Source organism: Lissotriton helveticus, chromosome 7, assembly GCF_964261635.1.
Source record: "Lissotriton helveticus chromosome 7, aLisHel1.1, whole genome shotgun sequence".
Lineage (NCBI taxonomy): Eukaryota > Metazoa > Chordata > Amphibia > Caudata > Salamandridae > Lissotriton > Lissotriton helveticus.
In genome coordinates this window covers 1,509,707,868-1,509,729,026 of record NC_136068.1, presented here as the reverse complement: position 1 = coordinate 1,509,729,026, position 21,159 = coordinate 1,509,707,868, and the positions used below count along the sequence as shown (strand labels likewise).

General features: G+C 44.3%; 1 protein-coding gene across 5 annotated transcripts in view; it reads right to left on the bottom strand.

Moving 5' to 3' along the window:
- Positions 1-21,159, bottom strand: part of LOC144767510 (sulfotransferase 2B1-like) — an 858,831-nt gene that overhangs the window by 388,991 nt on the left and 448,681 nt on the right. For all 5 annotated transcript variants that reach the window (XM_078650929.1, XM_078650931.1, XM_078650927.1 and 2 more), the window contains one exon: positions 18,435-18,577. In XM_078650929.1, the coding sequence (XP_078507055.1) occupies positions 18,435-18,570 (136 nt within the window). In that variant the 5' untranslated portion in view covers positions 18,571-18,577. The remainder of the gene's footprint in view (positions 1-18,434; positions 18,578-21,159) is intronic.

Here is a 21,159-nt window from a genome sequence, read left to right as displayed (position 1 = left end):
ATTTCAATCAAGTAAACTTTCAATTTGTAATTTGGAGGTGAAAGTTGTTATTGAAAATCCTCCAAATTAAATGTACTTTCGTTCACTTTTCCTAAAAATTTCGACCTCTCACAAAAAAGGGTGTTTTCATAATGGTGGGACAAGTAAAAAAAGGGAAGTGAAGATTTAATTTTTCCCTCGTGTGCAGCAGATTAGGAAGCACAAGATTTTACAGCATGAATGTCAATGAACAAACATTGCAGAGGTCTTGGAAGGGACATTACACACCTCACACACCTCACTCACACCCTTAATATATACCCGCACATTCAAATATACACACACAGTCTCTAACAAACACTCTCACCCACCAGCATGCACACAACATACATTTAAAAGCATTGTTCGAAACAACTGCCAGAAAGAGTCCGATAACAGAACTGCGGGTCTTATTATTGAGGCGTGTTGCAATGCTGAATAAAAACAGCGATGCGTCACTTCTCAGTGCGCCCTACTTGCGACACGATGGATGAAACATATTTACTTTATGAGGCATTATGTTGCAAGGAATGACCGATACGTCAGTATTACTGACGTATCTGTCATCGCAAAAGTGACGCATTGCTGGGGTGTGTCTGAAAACACATGCAACTCTAGCAATGTGTCCTTTCACCTGGGGCCTACATTAGTCTTACACCTGCTGTGAGGCAGGCGTACGATATTGACACAGCAGCATCCTAGACGTGGCACAGTGAAATCTGATAGATTTCACTGCGCCACTTCTACAAGGCTTTGTTGTGGTGAAACGCACACCTTGAATACATTATACCTGGTGCAGGTTTAATGTGACGCAGGGGTTTGCAAAGTGACGCATCTGCTTAGATGCGTCATTCTGTAAATAGGGCGCAATAAGGTGCAATTTGTATGCCACCCGTGCATCAGAAAAGTGAAGCACCGGCAGCGCTCATAAGCCCCTTTCATTTTTATTATACTAAAAGTGAATAATACATTATTTACTAAAGTATTATTCACTATTAGTGTTATAAACAAATTGTCAGTAACCAAGGAAAATGGACAACCAACCGACGCTGATATGGAGTTGCTACTGTGTTCCTGAAAAGTGTTTTTCCACTTTTGAGGCCAGGGGTTTCAAATACAGTGCCAGGGGTCGGAAGAGGCAAGCCAAGGGTCGCAGCTGCGACCCCTAGCTATCCCTAAATGATGTCCATGTTTGACAGGACATGCCTTCTGTCTCCAGCGCTCATCATAGAAGTCCATCTTTAGGAATTTTTTGTAGGAACCACAATAAACTGGTTATTGCTGTCACACATTCTCTCCTCCTGTGGAAGCGGGATCACTATATGTACGTAATGTTTCTTAGATGTGCAGTACAGTGGCCCATCTTTAAATGAGGGTTAGAGTGTTGGGATTGGGCCTTACTCTCTGGGACGGACTGGCTTACAGGACAATCAAATACCTAGTCGATGGGCTAGTCGGACTGATCAGTGTGTGGGACCATTTTTTGGTCTATTTATGGGACCGTTTTATGGTCTGGTGGGCCGCTTTTAATTGTTGATTTCCCCATTATTACCACAAACATTGTGTGAAGCAAGCACAAATGCATGCAGTCTATCATGCAACGAACAGCAGCACCAACTATAAGCTTAAATATGGAATATTAGTATTCTACAATTCTCACTCCAATTTAGTTAAAACAAAGCATCAAAATGACTCAAATAAGGAAGTCAATGTTTTATAGGTATCAGAAGTGATGCAAAAAATTACATTGGAATGTTTGTTTGCATTGAAAACACCTTGTGAGGTATAGACATTCCCTTCAACAGTGCCTTCCTCACACTTTTCAAAAACAGCTGCAAGAGGACAGAAGTGCATTTTGTTTTAGCACTGAAACCAAAACACTGCTCTAGTCAAAAGGTTTTGAAATAGTTCCATATAGAAGGAAAAGCTTCTTATCCCAAGCCACAGTGTCACTCAAATGTAGCAAAGAGCAGTGGTGAAACGAAGCATATAGACTTTCAGAACCTGCAACAAAACTTTCTAGTAGTTTGATATGGTTCTCCAACTCTTCAGGCCAACATCTGGGAGGCCTAGGTAAGGCATTTCAGTGGGAAAAATACCTCAACCCCTGCCTTCAGTACCACACTAAACACTGCCTATATTTGTTTCTCATCGGTCCTGCAGCTCTCGACTATTAATTACAGTTCTCAGGGTACCAGGCCACTGATAGCAGTTGGTGACTGGCCTCATATCCAATCTACTCAGCATAGGCTCCAGCCTAACTCCAGTAGCCCTTCCCTGCAGGATCTTCTTTGACTTGTTTATCTCCCCGTGGGAGACCAAGGGATCAGCTTCCCTGAAGAAAGGTTCACAATTGCTACTTAGCTCCAAGAAAAGCAGGATTTCACCAGGCCTTACTCAGTTGTCAGGAGTACACTTCTAGGGGGCGCTTGTACCTTCCTCAGGGTCAAGAAGCATTCTTATCGCCAGGGGCAAGTAATTTATAGTTGTAACCCACCATGGCGTAGTAACCAACCATGGGTGGGTACCAGAACAGTGAAATCCAAACAATGTCCTACAGAGATATTGGGTGCTAATTATTGTTCACAAATATATCAACAGAATTAATAAAAACTCAACACCCAAAGCGACAATATGCTTGTGAACAATATTAAGGACAAAATAGTTGATATTTTTACTGGCAATACTCTGAGAACCTCGTACCATTGGGTGGCGAAGGTTTTGAGTCTGACTTTCCTATGCTGTCTATTCCAATAGTTATCAGCACTTAGTTTGCCTCATCTTCACTGCTATCCAATAAGGCACTATTTGAAAATGTTTCAGGGAAACGCCAGGGTTCCTAACTCTCAAGGTGTACAAAGTCCTCCTTTTGACCAGTCCTTTAATATCAGTTGCCTTCCTCCCCACTTCACTGCATCTACCTGGGCACTGAGGTGTCTGGGAAAAGGCCTATGTCACTGGCTCTGGTTTTTAGAATGTAAAAGAGGTGTCAATTCAAGCCTACCTGTCTTTGGGTGATGGATGCCCACTTCCCTCTTCTCCTTCTCTCCCAACAGAACTTTTCTCCTTTCAGCACAGCCCATATTTATGGCAATCACTCAAATCAAGAGGCCTGTGTTCGGCTGAAGGAGATTCATTACTGGAAGTTTTTGCAGCCTTTTACATAGCTGATCATAAAATACCATTAGCATGTCTGGACGAGGATGTTGGCGTTCATGAAAAAGTCCAAGCTTGGATACGATCCTTTCTACTAAACAAGGAGTAATGATTCAAACTAGATCAACTAACTTCTAAAAACACCTTAATCCAACATGAGTTACACAGGTCTCGCCCCTTTCTTCTATACTATACAACATGTACACACAGCTTCTAGCAGGTGTAATATTCACTTTCTAAGTATCCAAATGAATAATAATAATAATAATAATAATAATAAAGACATTTATAAAAGCGCCTGGTTACGCCCTCTCGGCGTGTCCCCGTGCTGTGGAGAGAAAGACTGTCAGAGAAGAAGACACAGACCCTAGACTTTTACCAACAACTACAGAGTAAACAAGTGAGTTTTAAGACGGCTCCTGAAGTTAGTTTCCAACCTATCCATCCTAAGACAGGCCGGGAGTTTGTTCCAATTTTGTGCTGCTAGAAAGCGAAATGAGCGACCGCCCATTCTTGCTTTCTTAATCTTAGGGATTAAGTTAAGGAACGTCTATAGCCAAGTGACATAATCAAAATATGTATATATGAAGATCTTAGTTGATATAGCTTACATATGAGATTGCGAATGGAAAGTCCAAATGTATATAGATAATCTCAAACAATGAAATCTTCTCATTTGATTTTATTGGTATATATTATATATATTTATCAATTCTTTTAAGATTTACATATTTTATATTCTTTTTGTGTTTTTCTCTTCTGTTTTCTTTTCTTTTCTTATAGTTGTTTTTCAATATAACAAAAAGTCAGTTAAAAGCATACTAGAAAAAATACATAACCAATAGACATGAGACTGAACAAAATGTTGAAGGCAAAGCGGTAGATGTCACAACGCGCGTTTCGACTCTTGAGCCTTCTTCAGGTTGCCGTCTATTGCTAAAAATTTGTGCGAACTGAAACCTAATTCTTGGCTAAGATGTGACAGGTCAATCGATATTTGGGGTTTCTTGATATCTTGAAACGCAGGTAGATGAGAGCGAAGAGCATATATGTTGTAGTTGTCGACGGATGGGGGTGATATCTAGAAGTCACTAGATCAGGTCCTATCCGTTATTTACAGTTTTTTGGCACTGGGGGTAGTATAGGGATGAACTCGCTTCACAGTCAAGTTATGACGAAAATGGATGACGAGGATAAACGATAGTAGCATCAAAAGAATTGTTCATTATCTGGGGATACAGCGTCCTCATTCACAGGCGGTCGTTTCTTCCAAATACCGGGAGTCAGAAACCTTCAGCCATTCTCAACAGATCCCAACTCCCGGGAAGCAACTCTCTGGCTAAACCCAGATAATGAACAATTCTTTTGATGCTACTATCGTTTATCCTCGTCATCCATTTTCGTCATAACTTGACTGTGAAGCGAGTTCATCCCTATACTACCCCCAGTGCCAAAAAACTGTAAATAACGGATAGGACCTGATCTAGTGACTTCTAGATATCACCCCCATCCGTCGACAACTACAACATATATGCTCTTCGCTCTCATCTACCTGCGTTTCAAGATATCAAGAAACCCCAAATATCGATTGACCTGTCACATCTTAGCCAAGAATTAGGTTTGAGTTTGCACAAATCTTTAGCAATAGACGGTAACCTGAAGAAGGCTCAAGAGTCGAAATGCGCGTTGTGATATCTACCGCTTTGCCTTCAACATTTTGTTCAGTCTCATGTCTATTGGTTATGTATTTTTTCTAGTATGCTTTAAACTGACTTTTTGTTATATTGAAAAACAACTATAAGAAAAGAAAAGAAAACAGAAGAGAAAAACACAAAAAGAATATAAAATATGTAAATCCTAAAAGAATTGATAAATATATATAATATATACCAATAAAATCAAATGAGAAGATTTCATTGTTTGAGATTATCTATATACATTTGGACTTTCCATTCTCAATCTCATATGTAAGCTATATCAACTAAGATCTTCATATAAACATATTTTGATTATGTCACTCGGCTATAGACGTTCCTTAACTTAGTTTGTTCCCTATGTATAGCAGGTGCAACAGTAATATATAGGGGTCCCCTTTTTTCAAAATTAATCTTAGGGATTGCCAGCAGGCCAGTCCCACACGATCTCAGGACCCTACCTGACATACCTGGTGACCTAGTTCCCCAGGTATGTCGGAGCCTTGTGCCAGAGGATACGATGACAGATGAGAAGAGATTTAAACAGCACCCTTTTTTAACAGGTAGCCAGTGCAGAGCCTTAAGGGCAGCCTCAGAATCAACCGAGCTGCCGCATTCTGAAGGATTTGTAGACGTCCAAGATTCTTTTCTGACGCTTCTAAATATAATACATTCCCGTAATCAAGACGGGAGGTAACAAGGGCATGAGCCATCGTCTGTCTGGCTTCCAGCGGGAGCAGATCTAGTGTTTTATGTAACGTTTTTAAAACACCAAAACATTTCCCCACTAAGCGACGGATGTGACCATCATAAGAGAGGGCGGGGTCCACCCACACCCCTAGATTTTTTGCCTCAGTACAGGGTATAGGGGTGGGACCCAGACACCGTGGCCACCAATCTGTAGTCCAGCTGGATTTGTCTCCACCAACCACCAGCACCTCGGTCTTGCCTCCATTTAGCTTTAAGCAGTTCTTATTCATCCAGGAGGCAAGCTCCTGTATGCATGCCTTAAAGTTGGGTGCCCCGGCCGAGGGTGCCTGTGATAGGGAGATCAACAACTGGGTGTCATCTGCATAGGAGACTAACTCCACCCCGAACGACTGTACCACCTCTGCCAGGGGAGACATGTACAAATTGAACAGAGTAGGACTCAGGGCAAAGCCCTGAGGTACCCCCTGTTCCAGTGCCACGTCTTTGGACTGAAATGTCCCACGTCGGACCTGAAAACTACGCCCTGTCATAAAAGATTTCAGCCAGCCTAGAGCAGGACCCGAGACACCACCTCTGTTCAGACACTGCAGCAAGGTGTAATGCGCCACAGTGTCGAACGCTGCACTGAGATCTAGCATTATCAGTGTCAAGGTGTGTCCCACGTCTACTCCTTGCCTGATGGTCTCTGTGGCGCTTAGTAGAGCGGTTTCCGTGGAAAATCCCGCCCGAAACCCTGATTGAGAGGGGTGTAAAAGATTAGCCACTTCCAGGTGCGCCATCAGTTGAGTATTGACCACTTTCTCCGCTACCTTAGCTATATAAGGCAGCAATGAGAGTTTTCAAGAATATCATGGCTGATGGTGGGTTTTTTCTAATGGGCAGGACCACCGCTCTTTTCCAATTCACTGGCAGCGTATGAGATGAAAAAGAGATCTCCAGGACGTGCCTGATGTAAGGCTCCAGGCTCTTCAGACTCTCCCCTAACACCTTTAGAGGAGCCGGGTCCCTAGCAGAACCAGAGACATATGCTTCTTAAAGTCTCAGGTGGGGGGACTGAAAAATATTCCAGTGTCACTCCCGTCTTACTGTCTCCTGACAGTTCCTCAAAATCCAGTTCACTCATCGGGTTGCCAGTGAGCGACGAATAGATGTTCCTCACCTTCTGAGAGAAGTATTCTGCCACCCTATTACATTCATCCACTGAATCATTGCTTAGTACATTTAAACAGGCCACCGTTGAGATCTCCTTATACATTCTAAAGAGTTCCTTTGAGGAGTTCTCAGCCTCACCGATTCTGGCTTTGTAGTGGGCGGCCTTGGCCCCTCTCTGTAGGACTTGATATTTCCTCTGTCGTCCTCTGTAAAGCAGTCTCTCCTGTGCTCTAAAACCCCTCCTCCAGCTCCTTTCCAAACGCTTGTAGTCTGCCTTGATCTTCTGCAAAGAGGGAGTAAACCATGGAGCAGACTTTCTTGCTCTGATATCAGATTTATTCCGGAGTAATGGCGCCACTTTATTTAGGGCCTTCAGAATGCGCATGTTCAGATTTTCACTAGCACTTTCACTGTTAGACCCTCCAGGGGGGGCCCCTTCCCTCAGCTCTTTATTAAAGGTATCCTGTGAAAAGTTTTTCCACTTTCTACAAGAATAGCTGTTAGTCAATCCCCTCTGTGGGTCCTCCACAGGTATGTCTATGCTAAAAGGCACCAGAAAGTGGTCCGACCAGGGAACTGGCAGAGGAGTCCCTACCTCCACACTCTCCCAGCTAGCAAACACCGGATCTAACAAGTAGCCTAGCTGATGAGTGGGGGAGCAGGATTTATGATCCAGTCGCATAGACTGCAAATCCTGACACAACTCCGCTGCCTCCTTGTGTAAAGGGTCTTCAAAGTGCAGATTCAGATCGCCCAACACAAGAAGTTTGTTCCGCCTGATTGCCAAGTGGGCAATGCCCTCCTGAAGACTTGTCCTAAAATGGCCAAGAGCTCCAGGAGGTCTATAAATAAGGATCCCAGCTATTGACGATTTCGGGCCAAGTTTTAACAAAAAGCAGCCGGCCATAGAGACCCAGAATCCAGTTGAACTCCTTAATCACAGCAGTTTAGATCCCAGCCACATTCACCCCAGCTCAACACTGGAGGAATCCCTGAGCTTTTGGCCACTAAACCCTTGGTGAATCCCTCAGCCATTTATCTACTAAACACTGAATGAATAAACTCCTCTAGCTAAACAAAGAGCTTCAATACTAACATTTGGGATGAAAGATCCATTGGACTTTCCTTTCAATTGGCCATCAGACCAGACACCTCCTCATGGTCTTGGCAAAAACAGAAAATAATTTGGGGAGTTGTATTAGACTCTGACCTCTTTTCCTCGATGTCCAAGAAATTATTAGAAATGCATATATTTTCTTCTTTACAACATGTACAAAATCTTCTCCATGCTAGGATTAGAACAAGCTATCCTTAGGACAGAATCGCTTTTTTTATCCCGATTACTCTACAGCTCATTCATCTTCCTCAACACTCCACCAAAGATCCGGACTCCAACGAAAATCTTGGCAAATGCGAGGAAAAACATTTTGGCATGAAAAAAAAACAACATATTTGACCCTACAAAAACAAATCAAATGCCTTTCCCTTGGTCAACATATCAAACTAAATTACATTTGCATTATTTACATTATTTAAAAAGTAACACATCTGAGCACCCCCAAATATTTCAAGGACCCGTTAACCCCCAAATAAAAAAAAGAAAAGCGAACATAAACCTGCGATACTTTAGTTTCTCCACTGCCAAACAGAGAAGGAACAGCCACAGAAGGCAACAATTCTCCAAATTGGGCAATGAACAATGGAACTTTCTCCCTCCTGGCTTGCATATATGCCTTATTCCTCAAGCTCTTCAAATCTAAGTTGAAAACATAATTAAGAATAACATCGTTCTGAATCCCTATGACCTCCTCATTCTATTTACACTGTCATATTCCTCGAAAATTGCATTTCTTGCCGAATATCTATCTCTCTTGGCTTTTAGGATGTAAACCTTTGTTTTTTTACCTCATTCATGCAGAAAAACCATCTTAATCCATTCTAACACTCTCGGTTTCCCCATACATAATCGGGCCTTACTGCACCCAGGAACTAAACTTACTTGCTTGGTATATGTTGTGCATCTTAATATATAAATACAAATATATGCAATTTGTATGTTCACTTCTAAACACTGTCTGCTGGGCATTGGGGCAGTAAGTCAAGCTATGCATGTCTTACTGAATGGTGGAGAAGGCCTAAAATCTCAAAAACAGTTTTTAGCCTGATATGGTAACACTTCAATTGTGCCATCAGTGCCACAGGTGTGCTTGTCAGCCTTCCTGCCATGGGAGTAAAATCTCACACATGGGTGGGGTAAAGTCACACTGTATCCCGGATTGGACATTTCAGATTAATGACACTCCTGCACGCTTTGCACAGTGTCTTATCTTTATTATACAGTTAATAAAAACCGTAATGTACAAACAGAGCAATGCATGTTAGATTAAAATTTTAAAATATATAAAAACATGATCAGGTTCTTAATGTTGGGCGTTTATGCAGTGCTATTAAAATAGTATTGACGAACTTCCCAGCTCTTGCTAATACTTGGGCTGGATTATTACTAAAACACAAAGTCGATGCTTCGCTACAGTGTCTCAGTGATTGTTCCCGAAAGACGGGAATCAGTAGGCGACGTCGATCAGAGGCAAAGAATGGGCAACAGCAAAGCAGGTGGAGCCAGGACTCATGTTTATAGTTACAAAACCTGCAAGAGGGCTGCTCGTTCCACCGGGCCCACTGGGGGTTAAAGTCAAAGATTGGTAGGGCTAGCAGCCTCATGTATAGTATTTTGTTACGAGTCTGAGGGTTGAGGGAGTAGTTGAAGTATCTTTGAGGTTTTCCCTTGATGTATGATTCGTTCAAGGCAGTAAAGAGTTCGTTTTTAGATAGCCCGGCAACGTCGGTTTGAAATGAAATTGAGATGATTTGTTTTGTTAATGTTTTTTTCCATGTTAGCAGGGGAATAGTTGGGTTAGTAAGAGAGGTTGGTTCGATCTTTAGTGTAGAGATAGCGAGGTGCAACTGTTTGTGCCAAGGGGAGTGATCGTCTTTAAACGCAGCTTGTAGTTGCTCTTTCAAAGATTGTCCTGGTGCTCGTAAGGTGTGTATATAGTATTTGATTAGGTCGCCCAGGCAATAGAGGTTTGCACGTGTCAGGCCCAGCTCGAGTCTCATCCTCGACCTCCTCACATGCTGCGGAACGGAAAAGATTTTCTTGTAAGCTTTTATTTGTATATTTCCCATAAATGCGTCCATTTTCCCGGGAAAGGCCAAGTGGCCGTAGGTCACTGCAGGTAATAGTTTGGCCCGCAGCACCCTTAGGATTGGTTCGGCTGAGGGACTGTGCAAATGGCGATTCAGGCGCCTCAGGCTATGGATGATCCTCATACCCTTGGACCTTAAGTGTCCGAGGTGGGCTGCTTGGTTTGCCCTGGCATTGAACCAAACTCCTAGGTAGTTGTAGCTGATGCAAGTCGTTATTTGTGTTCCCCCTGCTCTCCAAATAAGATTTTTCTTTTTGTAGCCCCCAAAGATCAAAGTTTTGGTTTTTGATTCATTCATCACAAGATGGTTCTTTATATTATATTTATTGAGAGCAGTGAGCGATCTTTGCAATCCTGTTTTCGTATGGTCCATGATGATGATGTCATCGGCATATTGCATTGTCTGTAGGTGCAGCCCACCCAATTTTGGGGCAGCCAGGGCTGCGTCAGCCAGTTCCTTTGGTAGATCCGCGGTGTAAAGATTGAATAGTAGCGGAGCAAGTACACAGCCTTGTTTTAGGCCGTTTTCAGTTATTATTTTTTTGGACAATGTTTGTGCACTGGTTTTAATCCTAACCCAGGTGTTATGGTGCAAGGATATCAAGGCTGAGAGAAGAGGAGATGGTATTCCCCAGGAGTTTAACTTGTTCCACAACGTCCCACGGTTGACCCGGTCGAAGGCTGCGCTGTAGTCCACGAAGCAGCAGAATAGAGGTAATTGGCGAGCCAGGGTAGCTTTCCGCGACGAATAGGACAGTGCCATTATGTTGTCCATCGTGGAGCATCCTGCTCTAAAGCCTGACTGGGAGTGAGGAAGGATGTTATTTTCGCTGGCCCAGTTTTCTAGTTCCGCCAGTAAGACCCGGGCGTATGCTTTGGCTTCGATGTCTAGCAAGGCTATCAATCTGTAGTTGGCCGGATTTGAGAAGTTGCCCTTTTTGTGGATTGGATGTAAGATTGAGCCCTGCCAAGAAGGTGGAATTTTAGCTGTGAGAAAAGCATGTGCGAAAAGAGGTGAGAGGAGTTCAGCCCAAAACTGACGGAATTTTTTAAAGACTGCTGCAGGTATTCCGTTTGGGCCTGGTGCTCCGTCGTTCGTCATGCGACTAATGATCTTACTTACTGCGTTTTCTGCTAAGGCCAGGCCGGAAATATTTCCGTTGAGTGGGGCTAGAGGCATAGGGGTGGATGAGCACTCCCGTGCCCCACCGTTATAAAGTTGATTATTGTGCTCCACCCATACGTTTTCAGGGACTCAGTTCTCTCTGGTGTGGCCGTTGTTGCTAAGCTGGTTGATATACCTCCAAAAATGGGCCAGATTTCTGTCCTTTAGGAGGAAGAACATTTTTAACCAGGCTTCCTCTGTGCGTTTGTTGCGTTGGGCCCATGCGCGCTTCTTACAAGCTGCCCTGTATGGCCCTTTCGTGGATAGCTGGGCAGCTCTTTCTGCTTTTTTCCTGCGATTTGGGCCGTTTTGCCTCTTTCGTTTATTATCAAACGTTTCCTCGTTAGGGGGTTGATTAAGGGTCGTAACATTCCGTTTTTTTTTAACGGCGGATGAACCCCCCAAGAGCCTGATGCAAGTCACTCAGAAGAGTGGGCCAATGATACAAAATGGCTTCTGGGCCGATAACGCTTTTTAGTTGGGCGTTTTTCGTTACCCAATCGGCCAATTTTGGATCTAGATTAATGGACCATTTAATCCTACGTGAAAATTGCTCGTTTTCCTCGCCTGTAGGTTCGCCTGTTGGTGTAAATCTGCAGGACACGGTAAGGGAAAGACTAAAGGAAGCTCTTAAGAGCCTGTGATCGCTCTTGGTTCGATGATCGATGTTAAAGTCCATTAGGTGAGGGGCAAGCGTATTTCCAACGAACAGATAGTCAATGGTGGAAATGTTTCTATAAGTTGGAAGGGGTGCCCATGTATGGTCGTTTGCTTTTCTTAGGCTAGAAGCAGATGATATAGAGCTAGCTTTAAATAAAGCTTGTAGATACGCGACCTCTTTGGCGGGATTGTTTTCGTTTGATGATTTATCGAGCAGTCTATTGTTAAAGTCACCGGCTATGAGAGGGATGTGGTTGGGGTATTTAATAAGAAAGTCTCCAATAGTGGCAGCCAGAGCGTCCAGAGCTTGGTTTCTCGGATGTAAGGCAGGATTGACATAGCAGTTGAAGAGAAGCAAACGGAGCGAGTTGTTGTGATTTTTTAATCCGTTGATGCGTACTACTTGTGTTCCGGTTGGGTCAGTTCCTATCATAGTTGCTTCCAGTCTGTGAGAGTGTTTGATATAGACCGAGAGCCCACCCATTGGCCGCCCGAAAATGTTCCGTCTCGTAGCTGGGACATGGAGTTCGTAATATCCGGAAAGAGGGGTGGTGGTAGTTGCCCATGTCTCCTGAAGGCAGATTAGATCGCCACTTTGAAGGTACTCTACAGCCGGGATGTTCTTGATCAATTTCTGGAGCCCGGCCACATTCCAGGATATGATTGTGAGGCCGTAGAATTGATTATTCCAAGTGTAGTCTGTTTTGTCTTTGAGGAAGTCAAAGATACCGTTGAGCTGACTGTCGACCATTGTCGAGCTGGTGTCCTGGTTGGTAGTTGAGGGCCTGAGAGCTGGAAAGGACCCTTCTCTGGTTGCTGGAGCAAGTGATCCTCAGTTGTTCTTGTTGATGAGGAATATTGACCTGATAGTGTCCGGGGCCCGGATCTTCTCCGCACTTTAGAATGGAATAAGTGTTTTTCGAATTTTCAGCTAGAACATGTGGGTATCTAGGTTGAGGTTGGGGCCTGATCTCTATGCCCCAGTCTACTAGTTGATTTACTTCGCGTAGCATTGCTGTCAGGTGTGTCTGTTGTTGTAGCCCTACCACAGTTGACTCGTCGTGGAAATCGCCCGGCAGACTTAAAAATTTTACCCAGGCGATATCAGCGGATCGTATATGGTTCAAGGATGGAATGTGGTTGAGCAGACGCAGAATATTTCCCCTGTTCAAGACATCGTAGTTGCCTTTAGCATGGTATCTTGGAGTAAGTACGACGGTCACCTCTTCTGGTATTAGGCGTCTACTGATCCTTGGGGTGCCAGATGTGACTTGGCTGTCAGGCTCGGGTGTTGGTCTGTGTGTTGAAAAAGTACTGAAAGCCGTGTGTCCGAGTGGGAATGTTGCCGTCTGTTGGATCTCCGTGTTTGTATTGTGTATAATGATAGAGGATGGTTGCTCAATAACCTCGGGATGAGAACTTAGGATAGATAGTCCGTGAGCAGGACTTTTCCCTACGCCTGAGGCTGCTGCAGGTTCAGGGCCAGTAGACGTAGAACAGGCCTCGCCTTTTGATTTGTTATGAAAGCTAGTCAGCGAGGCGGTGGGAGGAGGCACCACTCTGGTTGGCTCTTCATCGAGGCTCTTGATCTTTATTGATTTTAGTGGTGGGTTAATTGGTACCATTCCTGAAAATTGGGAACAGTTTAGCTGAACTGGTGTCTGGGTTAATTGTGTATATGCGGGTGGTAAAGGATGCTGCTCGATTTTTGGATTTTTCCCTCTTTTGTGCTTTCTTGAGCTTTTTCTTTGCTTTCCTGGAAAGTGGGGCTACCTTTTGGTTGAGCGCTGTAGCTGCATCAAGATCTTCTGTTGTTTGACAAGTATTCGATGGATATGATACGGTGGATGTAGTCTGCGCTGAGAGTATTGGGCTAGGAGCTGCAAGTGGGGTCGGCTGCGGATTTTTTGTTGGACTAACTGTAAAGTCTGTCGATCGGTTGACTAAGTTATTAGTTGGTTCCTTGTGTTGGTTAGTTGACGCCAATGACAAGGAAGGTCCAATGGGGAATCTTGAGCAGCGAACTGAGTCAACTAAGGAGGTCAGGACGGCAGGTAGATTTGCCCATTGGTCCACGATAGCCGCGCATGAACATGAGCAGGTAGTTTGTGAGTTGGAGATCTGATTTACAATATAGTCAATTTTTTCTTTCAGCTCGAATAGGCGTGTTGCTATTGTCTGTAGCAAATCCATTTGCAGCTCCATTTTAGAGGATTGCCAAAGTAAGGCTTTGGCCGTCAGGTATTGTGGATTGGAGATTTTTGGTGATTCTGGGGCACCCATGAAGCTGGAGTTCTCTGTTTTCGGGGGTGTGATGTTGATAATTTGTCCCACTGGATAGTCTGTACAGCTGAGGGGTGGACTCCAGGGTTTGCTCGATTTTGGTTTCGAGTTGCAGCAAAAAAGATGCTGAAAGTTCTCCCAGGTCTTGTTTTTTTAAGGCAGCCGGGGAGCATGTGACTGCGTTCGGAGAAGAGAGTTGCCTGATGGGTGAATGGGGTTGATGTATGAGTGCCTCAGTTGTTGTTAGTCTGGTGCCCCCGCTTGAGGCTGGTTTGGAATTGTCAATATCAAGTAGTTGTTGCGGGACTCCTAGGCCTGATCCTGTGGTGGTATGAGAGGTCAAGTCGGAGCCCAGCCGCAGTGTGGTGGGACTGTTGGTAGTAGTCATATTATAGTGTAGGAGCGATTGACTGTTAATCGCCGTTTGGCAGGGGACCGGAGTAGTTGTTAGTGGAGGAGTAGAGTCGTCCCAGACACTTGGGCTGTTTCCTAAATGGTCTGTCCTGTCATTTACTGAAAGGTTGTTTAAAGGACTCGGGTGCAGGTAGTTGGTTATGAGGCCTGGGTTGGTGGGTTTTTGGTTATTCGGTACCTTAGGGGTCCCGGAAAGAGTGCCAGAGTTCGGGACGGTTGTACGATATGTACTTAAACTGTTCGTTATAGGTCCTGCTGAAGCCTCGCCGCTGTGGGCCTCTGCGGCTGATTTTGATCTTGTAACTGGGATCCGTGTTGACATCTTGTTATGGATGTTATTGTGGATGCAGCTTAGTTGGTGGTTGATTGAGCCTGCGATGGTGGAGGAGGCTTTAGGTGGCGTTGAGTCGTAGGCTCACAAGGAGTAGGGGTCCGGTTCGGGTTTGCTTGTTGTGCCCCAATACTCCTGCTACTGCTTGCTCTCGTGCTCCTGTTGCTCCTCAGCTCTCTCTTCCCGTGGCGCTGGGAGCGAGCTCGTGGCTCCTGCCGCGCCGGGGTGCACAGAAAGGCGGTTTATAGCTCCCGCTGCACTGCCGGCGCACAAATCTCCGCCGTACTGCGGGTCGGCTCGCGGCTCTCCGCCGTGGTCAGGCGTGTCAGGTGTACTGTAAGGCGGGTCTCCAAGTTGGGGGCAAGTTGCAGATCTCCACCGTGCTGTGAGGAAAATCTTAGCTCCCTTAGGCTCTCCGCCGCACTCAGTCGTGCCTGGGGGTTGTGCACATTGAAGGGAGTTTGCGGCTCCTTTAAAGGATTGTAAGGCCGGCCGCCGGGCGCGATGGAGCTCACAGGGGGCACTCCGCCGCCAGCTGCAGCGGCGCTGACTTCTCACGTTCAGGTTAGTGGGGGGGGGCGATAGAACTGGATGCAGAGGGGGTAAAGGTGGATGTTCAGGCTCAAAGTGCCCCCTCGTGACCCCCGCCTCACCTCTCTCCACACTCGCAGCGTAGGTGCTCCACCTTGCTCCACCTTGCGGCTCCTCGCAGGTAGCTGCTTGCACACACTTCAGGCTCTGGCTAGGCGCGGCTTGTTCCGCTGCAGCTGCTGTCGCCGTCGCTTGCCGTTACCGCTGCCGGGCTGTATCTGAATCAGCGGCCCGCACGTTCCGGCTCCGGTGCACACAGGCACACCGCGGCGGTCCGCAGCAAGCCGTCTCCTCCTCCCAGCCTGTCTGCTCCCAACCTTGCACGCCGGACTCAGAAACGGCCGCTGAGCGCCAACTGCCAGCTGCCAAAAACAATGAGGCGGCTGGCATACAGAGATGCGGCGGCAGCCCTGACTGCAGGGCAAGCACTGGAGGCAGCAGCCACCGGGGAATAGCAGCGGGGGCTAGCGACGGGGGGACTCGGAAAATCCGACAACAAAGCAGCACGGCAGCAACACAGCTAAGGTACGTGGCTCCTCCGCTTTGCACAGTGTTTACCATGGATTTATCAAAAAGGCAAATGTGCTAACTGGTGTTTGCAATGTGACACCATGGTTCAGGGGTAAAGGGCATGCTTTAACGGCCCAGTGTTCAAAAATCCCAGTGATCTAAGTCCATAACATCTTAAAAATCATATGTCAAAGAGTGGTAGTGAAATTCACAGTTGCTCATTTCAGAAAATCTTTATCCCTCCACCTATCCCCATGAATTGAAGCTCTGGACAGAGTGAGGACCGCCAACAAAACCTGAAAAAAAGGACCAGAAAGAATAAGGAAACAACTGCTCTCTAAAAGGATGTCAGTTTAATGCTGATTAAACACAATTGTTTTCAACATGGGCTAACAACATCTGAAATGGTTAGACGGTACATGTTTGGAAACCTCCACATATCCTTGATAGAGAGCTTACAGCACTCTAAATTGTATGGGTGCATTATGCTCATGGTTCAAACACTCACCTATATTGGTATTGTTTGTAGTGTATTATGTTGATCAAATGCATTTATTCAACATCCCAAGCATATTATTGTAATGTGTACCTTTAAGTAGGATTTACATATATTAGAGACACTATCATTCCTGTATGCATAACGTGCAGGATGACATATTCATATCAATGCATATCAATGCCACTATGTGTTGTTTAAGTTGCCTGCATGGTAGGCCCGGAGCTGTAAGTTGTTGACAGTTTAAAAATCCTTGGTTGCTAAAGAAATAATTAAATGATTTCTTGTGTGTGCCAGAACAGTTGCTCTCATCCCACTGCAGGTACAAGAATTCAACCTCTTTAGTATTGGATAAAGGAGATAACTGGAATGTCTTTGCAGAGTCTGAGAAGTGGGAAGGGAGGATACCTTCTGTGTCTGGCCTATCTGAACCTCAAGGCCACTGGAAGACAAGAAGTACTTAATTAAAGAAGTAACGGAAAACTACTGGGTAACTTTGCAAGTGAAATAATTAGTCATGTGATACATTTAGGGGAGGCGGAGTTTTGTCTTTTTGTATCATGCGCAGGGACAGAAGATCAGACTTCTACATTTTCGGAGGAGAAGGAGCATCTCAAGAGCGAGCTCCCTAGTCTTAAGCTATTTTGACCCAATTGACGTGAGTACTTCTTAGGAAGTTTACATGTGCTGACACCTTTGGGAAATGAGATAGGGGAAACAGCCAGGAACATCAATGAGAGTAGGGAAAGATAATTTATCTTGGGTTATATTTTGATTCTGGAGTTATTCACATTGTGCCTTCTATGCCGTATTAATTATATGCGTAGGTTCAGCTCTGTATTGATTTTTATGTACCTATATTCGCTAATCCTTAGTTGTGTTTACATCCAAATATTTTTGGCCTTGTAATAAAATCGATAAACTGGAATTCAGAGTCTGTGGACTTTTAAACATGACTACATTGTAAGTATAATCACTTTCAACAGGCAAATAAAAGACCATCAGTGCTAAATTTGGAAGGGAAAGCAAGGACTAAATTTAGCGTAATCATCCTGTTCCAGATACTATTCTGAGGATCTCTGTTGTGATTTGGCTTCCAATTGCGGGGTAAAGGGACTGCTTGATCAAAAATCATCTCTGTCCCTCAGGGTGACATAGGTTACTCAACTTCTACGGTGTAGGAGAGAGATGGTTGTGCATACTGGGGATACATTGAAATATTAGTGTCTGTGCACTTCTCTAAGTCTCTCTACTTCGCCAGCCACTTTCTACTACCCAAACACTTGCCCAATTCTGATGTCACCTATAATTACAACCTTTTTCTTGAATAAACCCGTTGGCTAGGGTGACCAGGCGTCCTGGATTTGCCCGGACGGTCCTGGATTTTTACCAGCTGTCCCGTCAGATTTCAGGAAATTTAGCTCCAGTCCCAGTTTTTAGAGAGGGTTGACTTAAAGCGGCGAGAGGTGATTTTTTTAATGTTTTACAAAGCAGGGATAGTTAGCAGTTGTTTCAGGAAAGCAATTTAATTAACAGGCATGCTTCTGGGTTTAAAAATTGCTTTTTATGTATGTTCTAACTGCCTTTACAGTATTAGAATGATGAGATCCTGGTACTTTATTTCGGGAAATCGACTTGGAATGCTGTGCTCTTCGCTATTTATGAAATGAAGCATAGTTCACCACCATCTACCTAGGAAAGTACCATCAGAACAGAAATGGTGACCACATGCATTTGAATCGGTAAAAGCCAGTTAAACTAACTTTCCTCCTCTGCTGAATGAGCCAAAGATGCACTTGGAACAAACTCTTCTTAAATCTTCCCTCTTAAGATAATTCTTCTAGAAATCTTTCATACTGTGACTCAAAAAAATTGGCATCTGTACCTCTTATCTAGAACCTACTGTCTCACTGAAATTGCTTGTATTTAGAGATCATACAGAGTAGTTTGTTCATTTTTTTTCATGGACAACACAAATACCACAAATTGAAAAGTGACATAAGCAGAAAAGGCATTTCAAAAGGGTATAATTCCACCTCCTCCTTACCTGTCTTGGGGTATGTTATATTGAAGACATCATCATCCAATACCTGGAACTCATTTTCTATGAAGCTGAGATGTGTTGCTGAGGTTGCCAATGGGTGAAACAAGATGTCTTTGTAGGAAATATATTCATCAGACATGATGTAGCTACAGAAATTAAGAAAACAAGAGTACAGAAGGAAAATGATTATGGTTATAATGGATAATTAGCAGTATATATTCTTATATGCAATACACGGCATGCTTTTGCACAAAGCACATAATAATTAAAAAATAATACCATTGTCATACAAAATCAATAGATTTTGATGCAGCGGTAAAAAGGAGAGCAAAATTGTAGACTATTCGTGGCCATTATTACATCTTTATTTTCATACAAAGTCAAAAGATTAGGTAGCCAACAACGTTTTGTAGCAGATCTATACTCTAAAGAGAAGGGCATCAGAGTTAAACATTTCTGAGTACACAGCACTGGTAGTCAAAACAACAGCAGTCTAATTTGTGGTGATGGCTACAGAGAGCTTCAGGTGTTGCCTTAGCTCAGGGCAACAAAGTGAAAAAAACATACACAAAGTGTGGCTTTGGTTTGGCCCCCATAAAATATTGCTATGCTTGGGTCAGTCATTCAACCAGTGCTTGAAAAAAGTGTCAATCATAGTTTGGATCATCACAGAAAGAAAGTTTATTCTCAGCATCAGACTCCAGCATCAAACTCCTGGCTTAAATGTGTTAGTCTGTATAGAGAGTACCTCCAACGGATGGTCAAGTGTCCATGCACTGCAATATAGATGCACTGTTTTCATTGTTGCTTGGGACAGTGGGCAGCTTTTACGTTTGTTCAGCTGTTCATCAAATACCAAGTGCACACCATGCATTTGAGTGGACCCATGCTCCTCAATTGCAACATAAACCAGTGCTTGCAGGGAGGTGACGCCACTTAATGCTACACTGTGATAGTAGCCAATCATGGTTTGCCCAGGTCAGATTTCTTGAAACAAGAAAAAGGTTCAAAAAGGCCACCAGCATACTCATTGACTGAATGGGTTATTTGAATGACAGACACCCACCAGAAATTGGCAAATATCCAGATTGCCTTATTTAGATTATATACATGGATATAAACACTGAAAAGGGCGGAGAGGATGTGAGAAGTTGGCCTGATGTATGATGTCCACAATTCTTTGGGCACCTTGTATCAGTCCAAACAATCCCTTATGGTGGTGGTTGTAAGTCAACCTTATAGACAAGCTATCCTAGAGGTAGCATGGACTAAGCAGCCTTCAGGCTAAACTCAAGAGGGCATGTGAAGCCAGCTGTTTTACCATATGCAATCCTGTAATATCAAATGAAAGGACACCACACACGTTATATATTATAAAAATATATGTATTTATTACTAGAATAATCCTCTGTACTCTTTATGAGGGCAGAGGCACAAGCGTTTAAACAAAAGCACAGTTAAACATACACAAGTTGCACAAATATGGATAGGGCCGGTGGCCACTCAAACCATATATTAAAAAAGTGGTAAAAGTATCACTATACGAACAATGGTAAGGCCTAGGGCCTTGGGAATCGCTTGGCTACACTGGACTAACAGCAGTTAGGACGGGAGTAGCCCGCGGGAATCGGGTGCAGCGCTAAAAGCACACGCATGCATCAATGCAAAGTCAATGGTGCGCAAAAGTTCGAATATGCTACTTACCAGTATGCATCTGTTCTTGGCATGTAGGGCTGCTGACATTCATATCTGTGCATAGATCGGCGCCTAGTGTTGGGTCCGGATGATTGCACATTGTTGTCCTGGAAGAGTCTTCGAAGTATCACGAGATAGGTGGCTCCTCCCCTGGACTACAGTGCGCATGGGCATCCTCTCCATCCTCAGATTGTTTTTCGCCATTGTGGCAGAGATGGAGTGTAGTACAGTAAGTGATGACCATGCTAAGAGTAAGTCTGAGTGCTGCAGCCGCTACAGGCGCCGGGGAGGATGGCGGGCGATATGAATGGCAGCAGCCCTACTTGCCAAGAACAGATGCATACTGGTAAGTAGCATATTCGGTTCGAGGCATGTGGGCTGCTGAATTCATATCTGTGCATAGAATACATAGCAGTCCCTCCATTAGCGGCGGCTACCCGTTCCAGCTGCAGCAGTCTGAAAAAGTGTTTTTAGAACAGCCTGGCCTACAGCTGCCAGCTGTTTGGAGTGCACATCTACGCAGTAGTGTTTAGTAAATGTGTGTACGGTAGACCATGTGGCTGCTTTACATATTTCTTCTAAGGGAATGTTACCCAGGAAAGCCATGGATGCCCCTAACTTCCGTGTTGAGTGGGCCCTTGAGGGAATCGTTAAAGTGCGCTTTTGATAGCAAATTTGGATGCACTTAACGATCCATCTGGCTATACCTGCTTTAGAAATGGGGTTGCCTTTGTGTTGTGGTGAGAAGGCAACAAACAGTTGTTTGGTTTTTCTGAAGTCTTTCGTTCTATCAATGTAGTACATGAGAGCTCTTTTTACATCTAGTGTGTGGAGCATTCTTTCTGCCACTGAATCTGGGTTTTGGAAGAACACTGATAGTTCTATTGTTTGATCCATATGGAACTGTGAAACCACCTTAGGCAGAAACTTAGGGTTAGTGCGTAGTACTACCCTGTTGGAGTGAATTTGTATGAAAGGCTCCTGGATAGTTAGTGCTTGAAGTTCACTAACGCGTCTTAGCGATGTGATTGCT